The sequence below is a fragment of the Camarhynchus parvulus genome, chromosome 15 (genome assembly GCF_901933205.1).
Source record: "Camarhynchus parvulus chromosome 15, STF_HiC, whole genome shotgun sequence".
In the NCBI taxonomy this organism is placed as follows: Eukaryota; Metazoa; Chordata; class Aves; order Passeriformes; family Thraupidae; genus Camarhynchus; species Camarhynchus parvulus.
In genome coordinates this window covers 4,217,646-4,239,297 of record NC_044585.1, presented here as the reverse complement: position 1 = coordinate 4,239,297, position 21,652 = coordinate 4,217,646, and the positions used below count along the sequence as shown (strand labels likewise).

Here is a 21,652-nt window from a genome sequence, read left to right as displayed (position 1 = left end):
AACAGTCAGTCTGGGCACCACCAGCTTCCCTGACCTGAAGCCACTTCCCAGCCCAGCTGCAGGTCCCAGGTGCTTCCTGCTGTCCAGCAGCTCTGCAGTGAGGCCTGGGGGTTTCCCCTAAGTGCCTAGACCAGAAATAAGCCTTTGCTAGAGCCTGGTGGCTCTAAAAAGGTAAAAAAGGTGAAGCCAGTGCAATTCAGCTTCACAGAATCAGGAGCCTTCCCCCTTTTTTTCAAGCTGCTGTATCAAAGCTCTGCAGTGACATGGTCTGACAAACAGGAATCAGCAGCACCCCTGTGAAAATAAAACCCCAGGGCAGTTTTAGCAACCCAGCAATTCAAACATTTCAAGAGGATCAGTGGTTTTCCAGGAAAACAGCCCCAGCTACTCCAGCCCAAGGCCCACTGGAGTTAAGGCTGGAGCAGAGCTCACAAGGCTGATCCATCCTAGGGCTGCTCAGGCTGGGAGGAGGACATGAAAAAATTAAAAATCCATTACCCTAAAAGCCTCCACTGCCAGGAAACCAAGCCCTGCCCAGGCTGAGGGACACCTGTGGAATGGGACACCCGTGGAATGTGTCCCCTCCCCATCCCCACCTTGCACCTGTGCTGGGCCACGAGCCACCCCTCCCGCAATGACACAGCCAGGCATTGTGATGAACACTTTTATTTACAAATATAATTAAAAGCTCTGACAGTTATTCATGCTCTTCCCTGGAACCTGAAAAATGTTTTTGTTGTTTTGTTGGTTTTTTTGTCCTTTTTTTTGTTGGTTTTTTTTTTAAAGTGCATGCAAAAGAAGTAAAGCCTTTTTTTTTCCTCTTTTTATTGTAAGAAAATACACAGTTTGAAAGTGTGAATAATGCAATATTTATGACCAAGATCATGGGGTTGGGGGTGGACTTGGGGGAGGAACAAAAAAAAACCCCCCAAAAAAACAAATAAAAGAAAAACTGAAAAGGGCTGGGATGATCTAACAGACAGTGTTGAGCTCCAGAACAGAACTGGAGAGTGGGGGGTGGCTGGAGCAGGAAGGGAGGGGGGGAAAGAAGTAAAAAAATTTTTGATCAGAGAAACAGTTAAAATACAATATGAAAATAAGTAAAAGCTCTCCTTAAATTCCTTCTATACACAAAATACACGATTTGACAAAGCCCAATTTGTGCTACTGGGATCCTGTGGGCTCATTTAAGTGTATTCACATTCTCTGCGACAGCAGAAAATGATTATGATACAATCAAGAATATGCCCAGGGGCCAGGGCTTGTCCCTGCTGCCCCTGGCATGGTTCTCCTAAAAATCACCACGTCGTCACCCTCCCCTCCCCACCCCCAAAAAAGTAATAATATGTCACCACTGATATGTACAGCACGATTAAGTTTTTTTTTTCTGTAAAATGTATCAAATTTTTTTTTCAATCTTTAATAAAACTTTTTTTTATTATTTAATTATTCCTGATGAATAAATACCAAAAAAATAAAAATAAAATAAAATTATGCAGCAGCTAGTTAAGGTAAGGCTGCGGATTCAGTCTCTCTCCCCCTGGGATCGTAGATATCTTTTAATTATTAATATTTTTTTGCTTGTACTTTCATTGATTGGTGGTAAAATGAGTGATTGCTCAGAAGCAACATACATCCACTTGGTGGCTTTTTTTTTTATAGATTTTTTTTCTCCATTAAAATTGTCTCCAAAAGTTTTCACTGAAACATTTTTAATCATTGCACAGAGACATCAATACTGTGACATACTATGGAAAAGACTGCCAGGAGCTGTCCTGCACCGGGACGTGACGGGGGAAAGGGGCCCCTGATGGATAAGAATATACAGGCACTGGTCCGACACGATGTCAGTAAGAGAGACAGAAAGAGAGAGAGCACGCCCGTCAACATGGGGAATGTTGGGTTTGCAAGTTTTATCCTTACTTGGTTTGCTTTCTGTGGTTTTTGTTGGTTTTTGTTTTGTTTTTTTTTTTTTTTAAATGGCAAAGAAATTTAACCTCATCTATAGTCCTCCTTGGGATACTCTAATGTGACCAAATTCCCAAAGCCCATCCGCAGGCTCTCCATGTCAAACGTCTCAATCTCTCGCTCCTGCCTTTCCAACAGAAACTTGATCCTCTCGCTGCGTTCCTTCTGCAGGGCGGCGAGCTCCTCCTCGATCTGCAAGGAGCACAGTCAGCAGCCCCCAGCACAGCTCCAGCCTCCCTGCATCCCCAAAATCCCCTCTCACACGAGCACAGCCAGCAGCCCCCAGCACAGCTCCAGCCTGTGTGTATCCCCAAAATCAATGAGCACAGTCAGCAGCCCCCAGCACAGATCCACACTGCTCCATGTCCCCAAAATCAACGAGCACAGCCAGCAGCCCCCAGCACAGATCCATGTCCCCCGTATCCCCAAAATCAACGGGCACAGCCAGCCCTCAGCACAGCTCCAGCCTGTGTGTATCCCCAAAATCCCCTCTGCAAGGAGCACAGCCAGCACCCAGCACAGCTCCACACTGCCCTTGTCCCCCAAAATCAATGAGCACAGTCAGCAGCTCCCCAGCACAGCTCCAGCCTGCCCTGTGTCCCCCAAAATCTCCTCTGACACAAGCACAGCCAGCAGCCCCCAGCACAGCTCCACCCTGCCTGTGTCCCCCAAAATCCCCTCTCACATGAGCACAGCCCCCAGCACAGCTCCACCCTCCCCATGTCCCAAAATCCCCTCTGGAAGGTACCTTCTGTTCCAGGTGTGCCCTGCGCAGCGACACCCGTTGCTCCAGCTTCTGGAGTTCCCTTTCATGCTGTGCTTCTGTCTGCATCTTTATTTTGCTCTGGTAGGCGTTGAGCAGCTCCATCTCCTGCTGGAGTTGCAGTCTCAGGGCTTGGCATTCTGCTTCCTGGGCCTCGTCCAGCCGGAGCTGTGAGAGCACGGAGAAAACAAGGCTCAAACAAACCCCGCTGGGAATTCCTCTGCTCCCACACAAGTCACACACAACTCTTTCTTCCCAAAGCCACTGGTTTTGGTGGCAGAGGGAGGAAGCAGGAAAGGCCTCATGAGCAGCAGCTGCTCTGCTCACACTGAGGCAGAGCCCCAGAAGATCCAATCCTAAACCCCAGCACGCCAGGGGAGCAGGGGACGGATGTGTGTTCCACAGGACACTTATTCCAAGACGGAAAGTGCCACCAGATGTGTTGTTTAAACAGTTTTGCTAATTCAGTGGCTGGAGAAGTCCCCCCAGGGTGCTGCCAGGCCCCAGAGCCCCCTGCACGTACCGCCTGCGAGGCCATCATCTCATTGATGCTCTGCTCGTACTGCTCGGCCAGGATGGCGAGCTTCCGTGTCTGCTCGTCCTTCAGGCTCTTCAGAATTGTCTTGTGCTCACTCTTTGGAGTTACTTCCAGCTGGTGATTCTTCAGTGCTTTGTACTGCTTAGTTTGCACTTTGCATGTGTCCTGGAACTGCTTTTTGATCTGCATTTCCATAGCCTGCCAAGGAAGGAACGACGTGAAGAGCACGAAGGGCTTTGGGAATGGAGAGGCTGTGATACATCCACATGGCTGGGGTGGTGGGAACCACAGCTCCCCTGTGCATGCCTCCCACAGGGATTAACGAGCAGCACCAGCAGCTCAGGCCCTGCTGCAGCCTGGCCAGGAACAGCAACCCCTCAGCCCTCCTCAGCCCAGGGCACTTCTTACTTCCTGCAGAACCCCCAGCCCATCACCTGTCTCCCAAAACCCATCTGCTTTTTCACAGCATCATTCCCCTTCCATGTCCTTCCCACCTCAACCTTGCACTATGTGGAGGCTGCAGACCTTGGAACTAGCAAGGGTGTGACAGTGACAGCAATGTGCTTCCCTCTGATGACCAGTGAGCCCAGGGAACAGCTGGAGCTGTGTAAGGGAGCTTGAGGCTGGGTATCAGGAAAGGTTCTTCCCCCAGAGGGTGCTGGGCACTGCCCAGGCTCCCCAGGGAATGGGCACAGCCCTGGGGCTGCCAGAGCTCCTGGGGCATTTGGACAATGCCCCCAGAGATGCCCCGGGTGGGACTGCTGGGGTATCTGTGCAGGGCTGGGATTTGGACTCCATGATCCCTGTGGGGCCCTTCCCACTCAGGATTTTCTGTGATTCTGTGACACTGGGAGGAGGAGCGTGCTTCTACCACAGAGAGCAGCTCAGACGTCTGTAAGCACGCTGGGGTGTGCACAGAGCCCAGCACACACTCAGAGTGCTCTGTATTCTCTCTGGACTCTGAAAGCACCCACAGACCTCCTCTCCTCATCATTCTAAGCTGACACCAGCAGGGGCCTGAACAACACACAGCTTGTCAGAAACAAGTTCTGTAACACTTTGCTTAGGACTGGACTATTTTACAACAGCCTCAGTTAGCACAGCACTATAAAAACCCTCTGTGAGCCCTGGGATATCCCAGCCCACAGCTTTCCTTATCCAGAGCTGCTCTGTGCAAAGGGAGGGGATGCAAGGGAGGGCAAACGGAGTGGAGAGCAGGGGTCCCACAGCACGGGTGCTGCACAGAGGACAGAGGCTGGAGGAGGAGCAAGGAAAGCTGGCAGCACCTTCAGGTTCTTTGGTTGCTGCCGGAGCTCCATGAAGTGCTTCCTGTGCAGCTCCCGCTCGCGCCGCTTGTTGTACTCCAGCTGGTTCTCGAGCTCAGTCTGGTGCTGCAGCCGGATCAGGTCCATGCGCAGCTTCTGCAGCGTGTGCAGCTGCCGGTACTCCAGCTCCCGCGTGGACTCGTCGTGCCGGATCAGCATGGCGTGCTCCATCTCCTTCTGCGTGCGCTTCTTGTTCAGCTCCTGCACACACACACACACAGAGCTGAGCGGGTGGCACCGCTGCAGCTCCTGCTCACTGCTCTGCCAGCACCAGGGACTGGCCTGTCACAGCGAAACAAAATCCAGCAGCACCATGGGGATGCTAGGAGTGACCACTGAGTGACCGACCGTCCATGCTAGGAGTGACCACTGAGTGACCATCCATCCATCCATCCATCCATCCATCCATCCATCCATCCATCCATGCTAGGAGTGACCACTGAGTGACCATCCATCCATCCATCCATCCATCCATCCATCCATCCATCCATCCATCCATCCTAGGAGTGACCACTGAGTGACCATCCATCCATCCATCCATCCATGTTAGGAGTGACCACTGAGGGACCCTCCATCCATCCATCCCTCCATCCATCCCTCCATCCATCCCTCCATCCATCATCCATTCATGCTAGGAGTGACCACTGAGGGACCCTCCATCCATCCATCCATCCATCCATCCTAGGAGTGACCACTGAGTGACCCTCCATCCATCCATGCTAGGAGTGACCACTGAGTGACCATCCATCCATCCATCCATCCTAGAAGTGACCACTGAGTGACCTTCCATCTATCCATGCTAGGAGTGGCCACTGAGTGACCATCCATCCATCCATGCTAGGAGTGACCGACCATCCGACCCACCCATCCGACCATCCATCCATCCATCCATCCCATCCATGCACCCTCCCATCCATACGACCATCCGTCCATCCATCCATCCATCTGTTCACCCATCCACCCACTCATCCAACCATCTGTCCATCCACCCATCTGTCTGCCCATCCACCCATCCACCCAAATGCCCGACCATCCATCCATCCATCCATCCATCCATCCATCCATCCATCCATCCATCCATCCATCCATCCATCCATCCATCCATCCATCCATCCATCCATCCATCCATCCATCCATCCCTCCCTCCCTCCCTCCCTCCCCTGCTCTGGGATGGCCCCGGGAGTCCCCAGCAGGTGGCACCAGGACCCCACACAAGCCCTGGGTGCCTGCAGGAACTCGCAGCAGCTTTCACTGAGCACATCCCAGGGGCTCAGGTGATGGAATTGGGGTTCTCGTCTGGTTCAAATTCCCCTGTGCCCCCGGTGGGTACTGGGATCGAGCTCCCCCCTCCATCACCTGCACTAGAGTGGCCAAAGCAGAGGTCAGTGGCTCTAACACCACCTCAGGTGAGAAGGTGAATTGCCCAGGTGGGATTTGGCCCAAGGTGCAGCTCATTTTTAAACCAAGACCGGTTTTGCAGTGCTCACCAAGAGCTCCTGCACAGGGTGTCCACAGCCCAGGATAACCTTCCCCAGGCCACAAGCCCAGGAAGGGGAAGGCACCAGTTCTCATTACTGCACACATTTGTGTCTCAAGGTGTCAGCCCCGCCCTGAGCAGCACGGAGCTGACTCCAGCTGTACCCTCACGCATGGTGCTGGTGCACCCCTGATCCCAGCTCACGTTACAGCCTCAGCCAGGCAAAGCAGGGCTGCCCCATCCCACACCGTGCCCAGCCCAGGGCTGCCTCAGCCTAACGGGTTTCTGCAGTAGAAGCAAAAAAATTTAATAATTCTGAGCTGCACACGTATGGTAATCCTGCTGTAACTCTCAACAGCAGCACCTGCAAACTTCAGCCCCTGTGGCTACCACACCTGGGACAGGTTTGAGCTGAGGGTGGGGAAGGAAACAGGGCCAGGGTTTCTCTCTGCCCTAAGGGTGTAGCATGTGCTCCCATTTAAGCAAAACTTGACCCCTGACAGCCAAGATTAAACTTTACAGGTCCTGGTGTGCCAAAATGACTTCCCAAAGGCAGGTGGGGCACTGACCAGGCAGGGAGCTGTGGCACATGTGCCTTCATCCCAGGATAGCTCAGCCAGCCTCTCCCAAGCCTATTCCACACTTGATTTCAGTTCACACAGCATAAACACACACAGTCATTCCACTTCCCTCAAACACTTTCCCATTTGCACAAAAACAACACCTGTGGTTACTTAAAATATGGAAAACACATTTTGAAAGTGTTATTTACTTCAGGTGATCCAAGCAGTTAGTACTGGCACATTTGAATTAGTAGGGATGTAATTTTCAGGGAATAAAAACTCAGATCATTCTGAAAATTAGGTGTCTCATAAGAGCTTAAATGCAGGAGGGCAGAGGTGTGTTCCTGTTAAATGCCAAGCTAAGTCACTGAACTCTGTTCTCATCCCTGCCACAGAGCTGACATGCTGGGACACAGGTGCTCAAATCTGAATTTTTGGAGTCACTAGCTTTGAGGGTGCCTGGGTTGAGATATCTGGATCTCAGCAAAGCAGCTGAGCAGCCCCAGGCACATCTGGACCCAAGGGCAGCAAAGCACAAATGATACTGGAAAGCCTGAGGATACCAGGCCAAACGCAATTGGAAATTTCTGAACACTCCTCACTCAGTTTTCACTAAAACACCCTCTCATCTGACAGTCTCTATCCAAAAATAACATCCATGAAGAACTCAGATACTACAGTGATGGCCACAGGAACATCTCCATGTGGAAACTCTTTCTCCAAAGTGGTGCTTGACCACAGGCAGCCTTGAGGCAAGGGGCAAAAACCAACGAGGGGAAGTAGGATGTGAAAAGCTGCTCCTTGAGAGCCCATGTCTCCATCCCACAGCTCTCCCTACACCCCAAACTGGGGCAGGAACCCCAAACCCAACACTCGGGAGCTGGGGTGAGGCACCAGGCCCAGAGGGTGTTTCTGTCTGCAGTCAACGCTGCCATCCCTCAACTGATCAAAGCAGCCACAGCTGCAGGAAAAACCATTTCCCAAAACATATTTCCTTACATTTTTCTTAGTTCTATTTAGCAACTAGAAGCAGGAAGACCTAACCAGCCAAGACACGAAGCTAAAGCAGTTAAAAGAGGCTGTGAGAGAAGTGAGGAGTGCCATACTTCCCGAATGTTCTGCTGCTCCATCTCGTGCCTCTTGATCATCGTTTTTCTCTTGAAGAATCGGCAGTTTTTGTCGTAGTAGAGTCTCTGCTGGCTGAGAAGCTGGGCCTCCTCTTCAGCCTGTGTGTGCTGCAGGTTCTCTTTGTGTTTGGATATCCTTTCTTGCTTCTCTTTCTTGGGTGTGCTGTGGTCCTCATTCATTTCCTGCAGGGTAGAAACAAGGCTTGCCTCAGCACCACAGTGACACAGGACATGGGGGACCTTGCTGGCTCCCCCTCTGCCATTCAGGTCATGAAAGGACACCAAAACCCCACTACAAACCAACAGAACCAGACCTACCACCTGGCCATGCTCAGCCCTGCTGCCCCTTCAGCTGTACCAGGACCCACACCAAGAGTAGGAGGAAAAATGGCCACAGAGCTCCTTGATAATAATTTTCTCACCTTCACCTTGACAGCCAATTATTTTTGCAATATGGTGAAGATACAACTTAAATAATGCATTTTGGTACATATGAAGTTACTTCTCTTCCTAATTTATGTAAGTGATCACAGGGCTTTTAGTCAAGGGACATTGAATGGCTGCTCTGATTACTTGGGAAAAAAAACAGACAAGGAGAAAGGGGAAGAACTCTCTGTGAAGTCCCATTTTCCCTCATCACCCTTGGTTTCAAAGATTCTGCTCTACAGCAAATTGTGAAGGCACCTGTAGCCACCCTCACAAATTGTTCTGGAAATGCTGCCAGATGCTCCCAGCCCCTGAAAATTTACTTGCTGAGAATCCAAAATTTGCTTTGAAGCCTGACAGTATCACTTAAACCCCTGGGCTGGCCCAGGTTTATCAAAACAAAAGACTGGTTCGTGTTCATTCCACACCCCTTCAGCCCCGAAAATGAGGGTTTCTTGCCTCTTTAATCTTTTCCTTGCAAAGCTTGTATTGTTTCTTCTGACTTTCTAAAAAGGTCGCCAGGTCTTTCTTTTGCTGAGTCAAAATCTGTTGCTGGAATTTCTTTTCATCTGCTGCAGCTGCCTTTGCCTGCAATGTACAGAAAGAGGAAAAAAAATAACAATAAAAAAAAAAAAAAAAAGGTGAGTGAGCAGGTGCAGAATCCAGCACAAATTATTGTTGTGGTTTTTGATTTTTGGTTAGTCATTTTGGTGACTGTGCTAGACAAAGCCATGAGCACTCAGCCACAGGACAGCTGCTCACACAGAAAATGCTCACATAACCCTGACGGCTTCCTTATGATTCTTACCTCCCCACCAAATCCACCCCAGAGGGCACAACCACACCAGTTTATTATGTGGATGAACATGCTGATTTTTGGACTGAGTGACAGCTTTGTCACCCCCTCAGCTGAGGCAAAGCTCCCACCAAGGTCCCCACAGTCCCTTTTGTGCAGCTGTGGCACTGGTGGATGCCAACTGAGTGCCCATCAGCCAGGAAGGTGACTCGAGGCTGCTCAAGGGAGCACAAGGTCACAGAATCACCAGGTTGGAAGAGACCTTTGAGAGGTGATTGAGTTCCACTCAGCCCTAACACCTCAACTAAACCATGGCACTGAGTACCACATCCAATCTTTTTCTAAACACACTCAGGGATGGTGACTCCACCACCTCCCCAGGCAGACCATTCCAGTACTTTGTGTAAAAAACGTCTTCCTAACATCCAACCTAAATTCCCCTTGGGGCAGTTTAACACTTCGTCCTCTCCTTCTGCACCTCAGACCACGGGTTTGAGCAGCAAACCTGGGTTCTCCTGTCCCTCAGATCTCCCAGCACTCACCTCCTTCTCCATCACAGCCACTTGCTTCTTGGCCAGCTTCTCCAGCTCAATGGACGAGTTGTTGGCGTGTGTCTCCACCTCCTTCTGCAGCTTGAGGCGGTGCTCGTCCATCTCGGCCTTCAACTTGTTCTCCAGGGCGATCAGCTGCTTCTGGTGCTGGCGCCGCATCCGCTTATATCCTGACATCTGTTCCCGCAGCTCGTTCTCCTGCTCATGCTCATGGATCTGTCTTGTAACCTGCGGGCAGGAGCAGGGCAGCCAGTGCTCCATGGCCTTGCTTCCCACACGAGCTCACTGCTCACTGGGAGCCAGGCCCTGCTCTGCTGTGCTCTCTCAGCAAGCCATGGGTTTGGGAGGTGCTGCTGCTCGCTTTCACAAAGCCACGAGGTTTCTCTGTCCTAACTTTTTGCCCCCATCTCTTCCTGTGAGTTTTATGTGTTTTCACTAACACAGCTGAAAATGCCATATTACAAATAAAGGAAGGGACTGGTTACTTACTGATGCCTTCTGAAGGCTGCCTTAGAACAGAGACTAGATGGAGCTAAAGAATATTGACTAGATGGAGCTAAAGAATAAAGTAGGAATTTATTAAGAAGCCTCAACAGATCTACCTGGGGCAGCACAACCCAAAATGGTCACACAACGGATGACCGCTCACAAGATCCCTCACTTTTATAAGTTCTGATCCATTTGCATATTTGAGTTAATTGTCCAATTACAGCTTTAGCCCATGCAGTCTCATCCTTCTTGTTTTTCTCTCTTCAGTCCCCATTGTTTGTGCTCTTGGGTCTGAGATCTGGATCTGCTGCCCTTGGTCCCCAGCTAGAGAAGGAATTGTTTTGTCTCCCTGCTCTGTGAAGAGAGCTCACCATTCCCTAATATGAAACTTAGACTTAGACACTAAAGCAGAACAGAACCTGAAAAATACAAAAGCTAAAACCTGAGGCATCATTATCACTTCAGGACACACTGGAGGAGATCTGGAAACAAAGGTGGCTGATGGACAACATTCTTCAGACACCTTATTCAGATGCAGGACTCAGATCCTTATTCAGATTCAACTTATTCACCTTATTCGGATCCATGGACTCCCAAGAAGCAGCCAGAACCCCCCCAAACCCCCATTCTTTCCTTCCTCCTCAAGTCATCCCCATGCCAATTCAATCCCTCAACATCTATTTTCCGCTACGAGGAGCCTCCTTCAAAATTTCCCCTTAAAATTCAAGATGATGGCAGACTGAGCTCATTCCTTCTCCGAATTGAAAGTTTTCTAACAAGGGAACGCTGTTCTGGAACTGTGTGCTCTTAACAAGATTGATCAGATGGTCTAAGCAGATTTTAAACCCTGCTCAGCTGAAACAAACTCACAAGTTCCACATTCATTTCCATGCCCAAGTGTATCCATGTGAAAGGAAGGAAAAAAAAACACCAACAGGCGATGCCAAAAATGTTCAGAAGAAAATGCAAATGGTGATGCTTCCATTTCAAAAGAAGAAAAGTGTCCAAGACTGGTTTTTATTTTTTTTAAGACAGTCTCAGGAATTTATGAAGATTTGCTGAACATTTATATGACCTGAGAATCAGAAACTTGGTACATGTGTGGAACTGCAGCCCCTGATTCTGTGCAAGGGGACCTTTGCTTTGCCACTTAAGTGTGAAGAGCTCAGGACTTTGAAGGTGATCACTGAAGCCTTATGAACCAGGAGTTCCTCCTGCAGCCTTCCTGATGGATCCCTCAACAGCAGCCCAAAAACTGGCCCCTGCTATGGTGCTGCTGTCATTTGAAGGCAGTTTTGTGGAGATTTTTGGAGTTCTGATGCAGGATTGGACACACCTACAGAGCAGGTTTAACACAAGAGCAGCTGCTTTAGGGAGCTGCCATCCCAGTGCACTTGCTGGCTCCAGGGCTGGGAGGTGACAGGAAGCCAAAAAGGAGCTCCAAAATCAAGAGATGAACACCCTGACTGAGGTGACCCAAGGCAGGCAGCAAGTGCCACCTGCCTCAGTTCAAATGACCCCCAAGACTTGGGAGGAGAGTGAAGAGAAACTCGGGAAGAGCCTCCCAAAGATTGCAGAGGAACCAAAGAACCAGCCTGAGCACAGCACTGTCACACTCAGGGTGATCTGGGAGGCTGAGCACCCACCAGGTGGTGATGGACAAACCACTCCCTTTCTACAAGAAATTTCAGATTGTCATTTTGGAGCAGGCTGGATTAAATACACCTCAGCAACTGGTGCAACAGAGCAGCCTGTACATGCTTGAGACACAATCAGATCCAAGGCAGCCACCAGGAGCATGTGGGATTGTAGGAATGATCACAGAAACACAAACACTCTCTGAGCCCTGTGCTCTGCTACAGCTCAAAAAGCTTTTGGTTTTTCCAAGAGTACCAAGGACAGCTACATTTGCAAGAAGTTGGGAAGGGCTCACAGGAACTTGCACATTTCAGTCAAGTTCAGCAAGAATAAGATCTCTACCACTGCTTCAAGGTAAGGAAAATTTCTCTGAGAATCCAAGTTAATGATAAGAGACAGATGCCAGGTGAGACAGGCAGCCCACCAACACTTCACATGTGCCATTGCCATGTTCAGTGACATCCATCTGGGAAAGAACAGCCTTGGTCAGGCACTAGAAGAGAAATGGAGATCTGGGAGCCACCAGCTGTACCAGATCTTCCTGCATGTGCTATTTTTGGGGCCAGGCCCTTTTGTGAGCAATGGGATGTTCTGCACGGCACACTCCGTTCCCAGACGTTGGCAGAACAAAGCAAACAGCAAGAGCCGAAGAAAAAATGGATCTAAGGATCCTCCAGCAACTTTGCCACTCTCCTTTGGTCTGATCTCTAATGAGATGTAGAATGTGCACTTGTTTTATTTACAGCAAAAGTCATTAACTTTTATCCTTGTTTTTTTCCCTGCTCCTCTGCACCCCATTTCCAATTTTGCTCAGCTTTATCGTGACAAGAATTCCATCTTGGAAAGATTTCCCATGAAATCTAGGATATTTATCCCTAACAATAGGATGCAATTGCTAATTACAAGCCCAGCTGATAAAGCCTTCCAGTCACAACAGAAGATGAGACATTAAAAAGTCAGAAGAAAACAAAAGCAGTGCTTCATCCTAAAGAGGAGAGAGGAGAGCAGCAGACTTGGTGGACATCTCGTGGATTTAGTGTCCCTGTTCAGCAAACTCATAATAAAGACTCAATTTTCACCATAACCTCCAGTCAAGCCCAACACTCCTCAGGACAGTCTTCAAAGACAAAGTCTGCACATGGTGATCTCAGGGGTGGCAGAATGTGGAGGAAATGAACATTAGTTACTGAACATACCCAGGTCAGTGCCAGAGAAGTCCTTCAGACTATGAATGAAACCAGGATTGTGGTCTTAAAGATTAAACCCCTAGTGAATGAACAGCTCCAGCAACCATTTTCAACAAGAAAATCTGGGGATGTTCCAGTCATCACCTTTCTGGTGTTCTTAGACAAAGACTCTTGGAACTCTATGTACTATCTGGAATATCCTGAGTGGGAAGGATCATGGAGTTCAAGCCCTGGCCCTGCACAGACACTCAGCAATCCCACTCTGGGCATCCCTGGGAGCACTGTCCAAGTGCTCCTGGAGCTCTGGCAGCCTCGGGGCTGTGCCCATTCCCTGGGGAGCCTGGGCAGTGCCCAGCACGCTCTGGGGGAAGAATTTTCCCTGATCTCCAACCTCAACCTCTTCTGACACAGTTCCAGCCATTCCCTGGGTCCTGTACCAGGTCACAGGGAGCAGAGACTGGAGCTGCCCCTCAGGAAGAAGCCCACAAACAACCCCACAGATTATCATGAGGCAAAAGGTGATAACTACAAAATTTGCTCTCCATATAACCGGGAAATGTCAGGATCCTTCACACCAGAAAGCTGCAGTTTCCTGGAGCTCTCCCTGCAGCACCCAACAATCAATCAGGTCATCAGGAGAACCAAAAACCTGTATAAACCAGAACAGCTTTCATTAAGGTATGACATTTTCTCAGTTTCTTATCTCTCTGCATCTTTGGCATACACAGAACTGAGAACAGAGATGTCTTTTCCAACCTACTCCCACAGGCAGTTCATTTGCCATAAAATCCAAACTTTCTTTCACCCCTCCAAGATTTTAGCTTTATGTAAGGAAGTTGAGCTCACAGCTTCTCCTCCAAACCAGCAGCTGTTTAAAGTTCCCTTTTCTACACTGTTTATCCAAGATACTGAACCCTCTCCTAAAAGACAGGAGTTTTCACCTCTAGATAACTGAAATTCCAAGCTCCTCTGTGCTGGAGGAAGCAGAGCTCTGAGCAAAACACTGCCAGCTGCTTCTCACAGCAAGAGGAGATGAGAAAGAACAAGTCCAAAATTTTAGAGGAAAGGTCCACAAAGGCAGCAGCCAGATGAGTCCATTGGGAGAAACTCAACCCTCTGGAACAAAACATCGATGCTCCAGCAGAAGAAGGAACAGCTCCATGTGAAGATGCCTGCCTCTGGAGCCCTGGTGCCATTTTCCTGGCCACATCCAGGGAACGCTGCTCCCATGGACACAGACACTTGGCTCTGCAGGCCCACATGAGATCACATTGTTCTTTTGCTGGCATTTGGATTTCAAAGAGAACACCAAGGTGCCCAGAGCAGCTGTGGCTGCCCCTGGATCCCTGGCAGTGTCCAAGGCCAGGCTGGACAGGGCTTGGTGCACCCTGGGATGGTGGAAGGTGTCCCTGCCCAAGCAGGGGTGGAATGAGATGGGCTTTAAGATCCTTTCCAACCCACCCCACCCTGGGATTCTATGAAGTTTTAACTACTTGATCATTGCCTTTGAAAACTGCAAAAGCAGCTGTTGAGGAGATGCACGAGGAAGGGGGGACCTAAGGGGTCAAGCTTGAAAGAAACCCAGAAGTGCAGATCAATGCATCTCTGAAGAGATTCAAAAAAAGCTTTCCCTTGAAAACATTGAGAGGTGTAGTCTCATCAACATGCAGAACCTCTGCCCTCCCTTTCAAACAACAGCTTGCTGAGCTTCAAGAGATTCCTGGTTGTAACTTTTAATTTATGGATCACTGATAATCTGAGAAATAATATGGAGATGTAGGTGCCTGGTCTCCATTTCAGATGGCAACTTTTACTCCAACAGCAGAAATATGCAGGGTATTTTCCACCACTGTTCCAGGTGAGTGATGGTTACTGTTACCACACAAAACTGATTAAAGAGAAAAGTGGTCCAGGTAAAAATTACTATTAAAATTGCTGATTGAATTATGACCTAAGTTAAGCTCCTTCATCTTTCTTACTCACATTTGCTGATTTTCATGATTTTCTTTAACCTGAGCAATATTAAAGCACTACTGCAAGACTCAGAAGGGGATATCCACAGCCTCTTTCTTTGTGGAGAGTTCATTTGGCTGTTATCTCTGGGGATCTGTCCAGTTTCCTTCACATTCACGTGATGCTTTTGCAGAGTGCCAGGGCAAGGGAATCACTCTCCAAACCACTGGGTCACCTGGAGTGCTCAGCTGTCTATAACACAAGTTCCTCTGTGACCTCTGCACTCCCTAAACTGCTTCAGCTTGTTTTTGGAAAGAGATCCAACTTGAATTTGGGATTACTTTGAGGAACGCCAATCTTAACTCCATCTGCAACATCCTGATCTATGGGGAGAAGAACTTGAGGGCCCCAGAACCTAGACTGCACCAGGAGGAACAGCTGTGGAGTGAACAGCCCCAGACTTGGTGCTTTTCTGCTAACAACACTGCCCCAGTCTCAGTGTTGGGGGTGGTTTTCAGTAAATCCCATTAAAGGAAGTTTTAACACCCAAATATCATCCCATATAATTGAATTTGGGGCCAGAACTCCCATTTTTGATTCTCTGCAATACAGGCCACCTGATGCTCCCAACTGCACAACCTTTCTGCGCAGGAAGATGCTCCCAGCTGCTGAGAAATGAGAAGCAGCCAGCATGTAGGGAACCATCAAAGCTTGCTGGTCTGCTTGTTTTCAACCCCTGTGGGACCTTGAGCACCCATTCACACAGTAAAAATCTGTTCTAGCTGCCATTGAAAGAGTAAATTAACACAGAGAGATGAATAAAGCCTGAATTTCTGGGTTCGCACTACAAATTCCAGGCATGGTCCTTCTCCCCGTGTCAGCTCCATGACTGACCTTGCCCTTCCCACAAATCTTGGACAGGGAAGCAGGAAGAAGTTCTCCCTTGGCCAGAGAAGCATCCAGCACCTCTCCCCACTGACATCATCTAGGCACTGAATGGTGACAGTGACAAAAAGTGCTCCAACGCAAGCACTGGCACCCTGATTCTGTGCAATGGGTTTAAACTTTTATTTTTCCCCCCCCTAGACTTCCATTTCAGAACATGAAGAGGTGGGAATGGAAGATTATTAAAGGGAAAGCTCATCACCATGAAATATTTCTGTGGCAAACTCAGGGTCAGCTCTGCCCCAGCACACAACCTCAGAAGTAAGGGCACACCAACACCTCCTGGAGTGTTCAGGTTGGTGTGTTGGGATCTTCCCTCTACACTGGGAAGGGGAGATGTGTGTGCATGATGGGGATAAAAGAGCATGTTCCACAGAAAACCCAAAACAGAGAAGCTCTCCAAAAATCTTTCCATCTTCCCCACCCAAAATGAATTTTATCTTTATCATCACTTGGTCATTGAAGCAGAGAGATTCAGCAAATCCAAGTGAGTAAGGAATGAAGGCAGACACAATCCCAGCCCCACAGGAGGCTGCCATGGGATTTAGGAGTGACCTTGGCATATCAGCTGTCTTCCCCAGAGCTCAGGGACCTGGGAATCCCTCACAGCCCATATTTCCATTGGCTCCCAAAGGGACCTGGCCATGCATTCCCTTCAAGCCACCCAAGTAGCCCAGGGGTGACATTTCCAGGGAGGACAGGAGTTCTGGGCTCTGCTGCTGAAGGCAGCCCACAAGGTGCAGCAGCTTTGCACAGGGAGTAAAAGAACATGAATATATTCATCACACATATCAATTTATCAATGAAATTGTATGTCTGGAGTATGATACATGAGTCATTCATTATTTCTGCCCTCCAGCCAACCTAACAGGGTCCCACTTCTATCTGCTCAGTGCAGGCAGTAGAAGAGCTGGCACTACAATGGGTGAACACACACACACATACCCCAAAAAAAAGGAAAAATTCCCAGGGCAGAGGGTCTCCAGGAGAGCAGGAATCCTGCCCCTGTCAGGTGTCCTGCATGAAGTCCTCTAACACACACATTTCTAGGTCACTTTAAACTGGGGGGAGCAGGGGACACCAGCCTGGGGGGCACTCAGGGTATGGGCACCCAGAAATACACCTGCAAAAGATGGGATTCAGATGCTCCCAGGAAGCATCTGGGCAGAAGCCTGAATGCCACAGCATCATTTTAGATTTTAACAGCAGCAGCCACAATCACACAGAAAAAATTTGGGCTGCTGGCACTGCTGCTGTCTCCAGTCACCACCTTCAGCTGTGGTCCACACACACACACACAGAGGCACACCCCGTGCCTTGAGCATGCAGGAAGGAGTGGGAAGCGATTCTGGGGATGCAGAAATGGTGGTCTGGAAGGAGAACCCCCATGGTGGAGGCAGGAGGGAGCGGGAAGGGGAGGGCTCGCTGGTGTCATTTCGGGGTTGGTCCAGGATGATGTCATAGCACTGAGCGAGTGCCATGGCCAAACCGTGGGGACTTTCTAACACTCCCCGTCCATCTGACCTCTAATACCAGCGGGCTGAAATATCGAACAGGACGTTGGTTTTCCCTCTGAAGGGCCATTTTTCACTGCTTTCCCTGGAAAAGGCTGCTCCCAGCCCGGGTGGATGCGGGGTGGGGGAGGCGGCACACAACTAACTCTTCCGGCACACACCCCTTTCCCTACTACAAAGGCATCCACAGCAATCACATTTGCAATAGTACAAATCTTGATGGATTCATCCCATCCCCCTCCCCTTTGTAAGCCCACAGCCCGCTGTAAACCCTCTCTCTCTCTCTCCCCCTTATCGCAGCCCAGCAATCCTTCCAAAGGATCAGGCTGGAAAATGCAGTCACGGTACAGTTGCTTGAAATAAATGAATGAATGAAATAAAAAAAAAACAACAAAACCACCAGGCAGCAGCTCAGGGCGGGCAGCAGCGATCTTATTGTTCCCAAACCCATCTGCATCTGCATCTCCACGGTGTTCCAGCAGCTCTCACACCCCTCACACACTCTTTATGCACATGCAGATAAATATATTAACAAAAGGGACAGGTGGGAAATGGAGGGGTGGGGTGGGAAATGAAGATGCTATTAACTTCACCCAGGAAGGTGGGCTATCTCACACTGGAAATGCATCGAGAAATTAAACATATTTCACATTTACATCTCACACACAACACACACACACACAGAGGTAAAATCTCTTTCAGTGCAATATCCAGTTGCTATGCCAACAGCACCAACAGCACGGAGGGATGGCAGCGAGGGGCTGAGGAGCGGGGTGGGGTGGGATGGGGTGGGGTGGGATGGGGGCTCTTACCAAAGATGCTGATTTGATTGTGGCAAAGCGCTCTCGGTTCCGGTAGTGGAGGGCCTGATTCTGCACTGACTGGGTAGGCCGCACCTCAGGCCTGCGATCCCTGTGGCCCACCTCATCCCTTATAAATACATGATCCTGCAGAAATGGATAAAAACAAGGAGAAAGTCCGGCTGTGCTCTTCCCGCGGCTGCTGCCTCTCTCTCACCCCTCTGTCTGCACAAGCGCGGCTGTAGGAGAGGCATAGTTCAGCTCTCTGCTTAGCCCCGGCAGCTCCCACCGTACAAAATGAATAAGCAACACATTGCAGCTCGGCTCGGCGCGTCAGCTGATCGCGAGCAGGATGCCTCCGAATCCCTGGATCGGGCTGCCTTTTTTTTTTTTTAATCTCCTTTTTTTTTTTTTTTTTAAACCTCCAGTATTACATATGTGCCAGAAAAAAGCGAGGCGGGAGCAGGAAGCGGAGCAGGGCGATCGGAGTCCTCGGGAAGGTCGGGTTCAAGCACTGCAAGCCAGCGATCCCGGTGAAAACGTGATTCCCATGTCTAGGCACGGAGATCCTGTTCCCTTTTAACACCACAGCAACATCCTGCCTCATTCCCTTTGCCCAGCGCCGTGTCCTCGATAGGGCTGCTTTGTCCCTCGTTTGCTATCTGCTGTGGGGGACGAGCATCCTGGCTAAATCCACGGCAGGCTGGAGAGCACCAGGAAAGCCTCCGTGACCACTCAGGGATCCTGCTTTCCAGTCATGATCCTGCACAGTTCTAGCACTTTCTCTCCACAGCCCACAAAGGATTTTTTTTTTTTTTTCTTTTTAAAGCAACAGCTCCCAGGTTTTAGCAGGAATGGTTCCCGGTGCAGCTTCCCCTCTGCTCCCTGGCAAGGCTCTGCCAGGAGAGGCTGTGCCCTTCCCAAACAGCACAGGCAAATTTGGGAGAGGAACAAAGCTCCAGGAGAAACCCTCCTCAAAAAGGCCAGCAAAAAACCCCACACCACCACGATTTTCCCAATGGGAATGGTGAGTGCCAACAGTCAGCACACCTGCAGGCTGCACCCTGGGGATGGAGCAGCCTCTGGACACCCGGCACACCCCGCTCATGCCCGGCCACACTGGCACCCACCAGGGTCATGACTCCCATCCTCAACCTCCAGCTCCTAAATCCTCTCAGGAAGACTGAGATTCTTCCTGAATTAAATCAAGTTTCCAGTTCTTTGGGGTGCAAAATAAAAGCTGTCAGTGCCTAGAAAGCCCTTGCAGGGAAGAGCTGCCTCCATGAGCAGGAGCAGCTTTGCTACCCTGCCATGGCCCAGCAGACACCAGGAAGGTCAGAGAGCCCCACAGGGAGAATCCATGGAATGGTGTCTCCATCAGGACACTGCTGTCATCCCCATGCTCCTTTCCCACCCCACAGACACCTGGTTTTCCCCTCTGCTGGCCTCCATTTCCAGCTGCTTCTCACCCACACCCACACCCACTCAGCCCTCTTCAATAGGATTCTGGAAATGAGTTCAAGCAAAATAGGTGCAGAAATGCCGATATTAAGAGCTGAACACTACATTGATTAAAAGTGCTTTTACCCCAAAACCTTTCCTTATCCTTCCTTTTGAGCACTCCCAGTCCATGCTCACCTTTCCCTTGCCTTTGCTCAGTGCCCAAGGCCACCACAGAGCCAAGCCTGCACCAGCTCCTCTACACCCACACGAGGCACACAGAATGAGCCAGAACAGCTAAAAAGGACAGTCCTCCACAGAGATATGGAGAGTCCAAAGTTGCAGTTTCATTTTATACTGGATATCCTTATAGTGGGCATTTTTGGCACAGTCTGACAGGAGAGGCAGTGAGACCACGAGAAATCACTGAAAATTGGGCTGATCTCAGATTTCCAACTTGTGCACATTGGTGTGACAGGGCAGAGCTCGTGGACTTGCCCACATTCCTGAGAAAGGCACATGTGAGGCTCTAGAACAGAAGATCCTGATGAAACATTTAAAGTCCAACAGCATCTCTCAGTTTACTCTGACTCATGGTCTCACCAGAGGGATCCCAAACCCTGCAGTGAAAACTTACCCCAAAATCAGCCACCTGAACCACTGAGGAAACAACAGGAGCCACCAGTGCTGTGCTCCAGCCATGAAATGAAGCTGGGGACAGGACAAATGTCACCCCTGGTCACACACAGAGCCTGCAGCAGCTCCTGGGAGTGCACAGGGCTCCCAAAGCCTGCTAAGCAATACCCCAATCCCTGCATCATCTTCCTTGGTATGGCAAATATTAAATCCAGAGAAGCTGCAAACCACTGAAAAAAAAAAACCCAACTTTTAAAATCAGCATTCAGACTTTCCAGAATGCTCCAAAACACCACCTAAAATAACAAGTTTAAGTTGTAATTGCTTTTTCTACTGGAAAATTAATCTGTGATTTACTTTGTGTTATCCAAGAGGTGGATTTTTAGAGGGCAGAGTGTCACCCTGGCCTTGTTTTATGGGATCTCTGGTTACCACAGTGCACATGAGAAGCTCAGAGCAGAATTAAATTGCCCTTCAGGAATGTGAATTAACCACATTCTGCATTTCAAACTCAGCTGGGCAAGGAATGGGAAAATTCCTTTGCAACTGAGAAAGCCAAAGGACCAATTTCAAGGGGACAAAAAGCTCAGCTGGTAAGAGAAATAAATCTATGAGTAGCCACATCTCCATCAGCCTTCCTCAGATGAGGTGACTGATGACAAACATCTCCCTACAAACCTAGAAAAATGGAATTTTACTACTTTTATTTTAAAACAAAATTCTTCTTCTCCCAAAAACTTGGTAAGAGACATTGCAGTTGCAACTGTTGGCACAGATAAAGAAATTTTGTTTCCAACTTTTAGCTTCAAATGTGCGGGAAAGAAAGACACAAAACTGGTACCTCAGCTCATGGACCCAATAAATAAAATCTGACTCAAGGCATCCCAGAAACTCACCAAGTTTGGGTCAGGGTACCTCTCAGCCCCAAATCTGCATTTCAAACCCTGGTTTGTTTCTAAGTAATGTGTTTGTATTTGTTTTTAGTAATGTATCTAAAGTAATGTATCGTCTATATACACTTCATTTCCCACCTGTTTTCTGTGGGTTTTTTTGCAATATTTACCTTAAGGATGCAACTTTAGGCATGCTCAGCTCACAACTCACTCATTAAAATCCTTTTTTTCAGGGCCAACAATCCAGAATTTTCAACTTCCTACTCAAGGAATAATTTGTTCTTCTGACTGTATCACGCACATAAACAGTTTTCAGGTTGATCGAAACAAAGGGGGGGATTTGGCTGGGACAAAACCATTCTCAAATATTAAACAGAATTATGTGAGAGGAGCTGGTGGAGCTTCCAGTGGATCTGAATGGCTGCCCCTGGTGAACTTTCTGAGCACCTCACAATGACTTTGTGTCAAACCATGAGCTCAAAATCCAACACAGAGCAGATTTTGCTCCCAGTCCCATCCCAGTTCTACCACACACTGGCTTTTCATCCTTCTCCTCACTGAAAAAAGGCCTTTACCATCCAAATTCTGCCCAGCCCAAAGCTGGGACACCTCCACCTTCTCCT

At 49.1% G+C, this 21,652-nt stretch overlaps 1 protein-coding gene across 2 annotated transcripts in view; it reads right to left on the bottom strand.

The window, feature by feature from the left end:
• Positions 1-650: 650 nt before the first annotated feature.
• Positions 651-21,652, bottom strand: part of TAOK3 (TAO kinase 3) — a 44,139-nt gene continuing 23,137 nt past the window's right edge. The window contains exons 13-20 of one of the 2 annotated variants that reach the window (XM_030958857.1): positions 18,073-18,207; positions 9,526-9,762; positions 8,647-8,775; positions 7,741-7,944; positions 4,556-4,795; positions 3,255-3,467; positions 2,717-2,899; positions 651-2,160 (exon numbers count right to left, since the gene is read on the bottom strand). In XM_030958857.1, coding sequence (XP_030814717.1) covers positions 1,999-2,160; positions 2,717-2,899; positions 3,255-3,467; positions 4,556-4,795; positions 7,741-7,944; positions 8,647-8,775; positions 9,526-9,762; positions 18,073-18,207 — 1,503 coding nt within the window. In that variant the 3' untranslated portion in view covers positions 651-1,998. The remainder of the gene's footprint in view (positions 2,161-2,716; positions 2,900-3,254; positions 3,468-4,555; positions 4,796-7,740; positions 7,945-8,646; positions 8,776-9,525; positions 9,763-18,072; positions 18,208-21,652) is intronic. The other variant, XM_030958858.1, reaches the window with a different exon arrangement.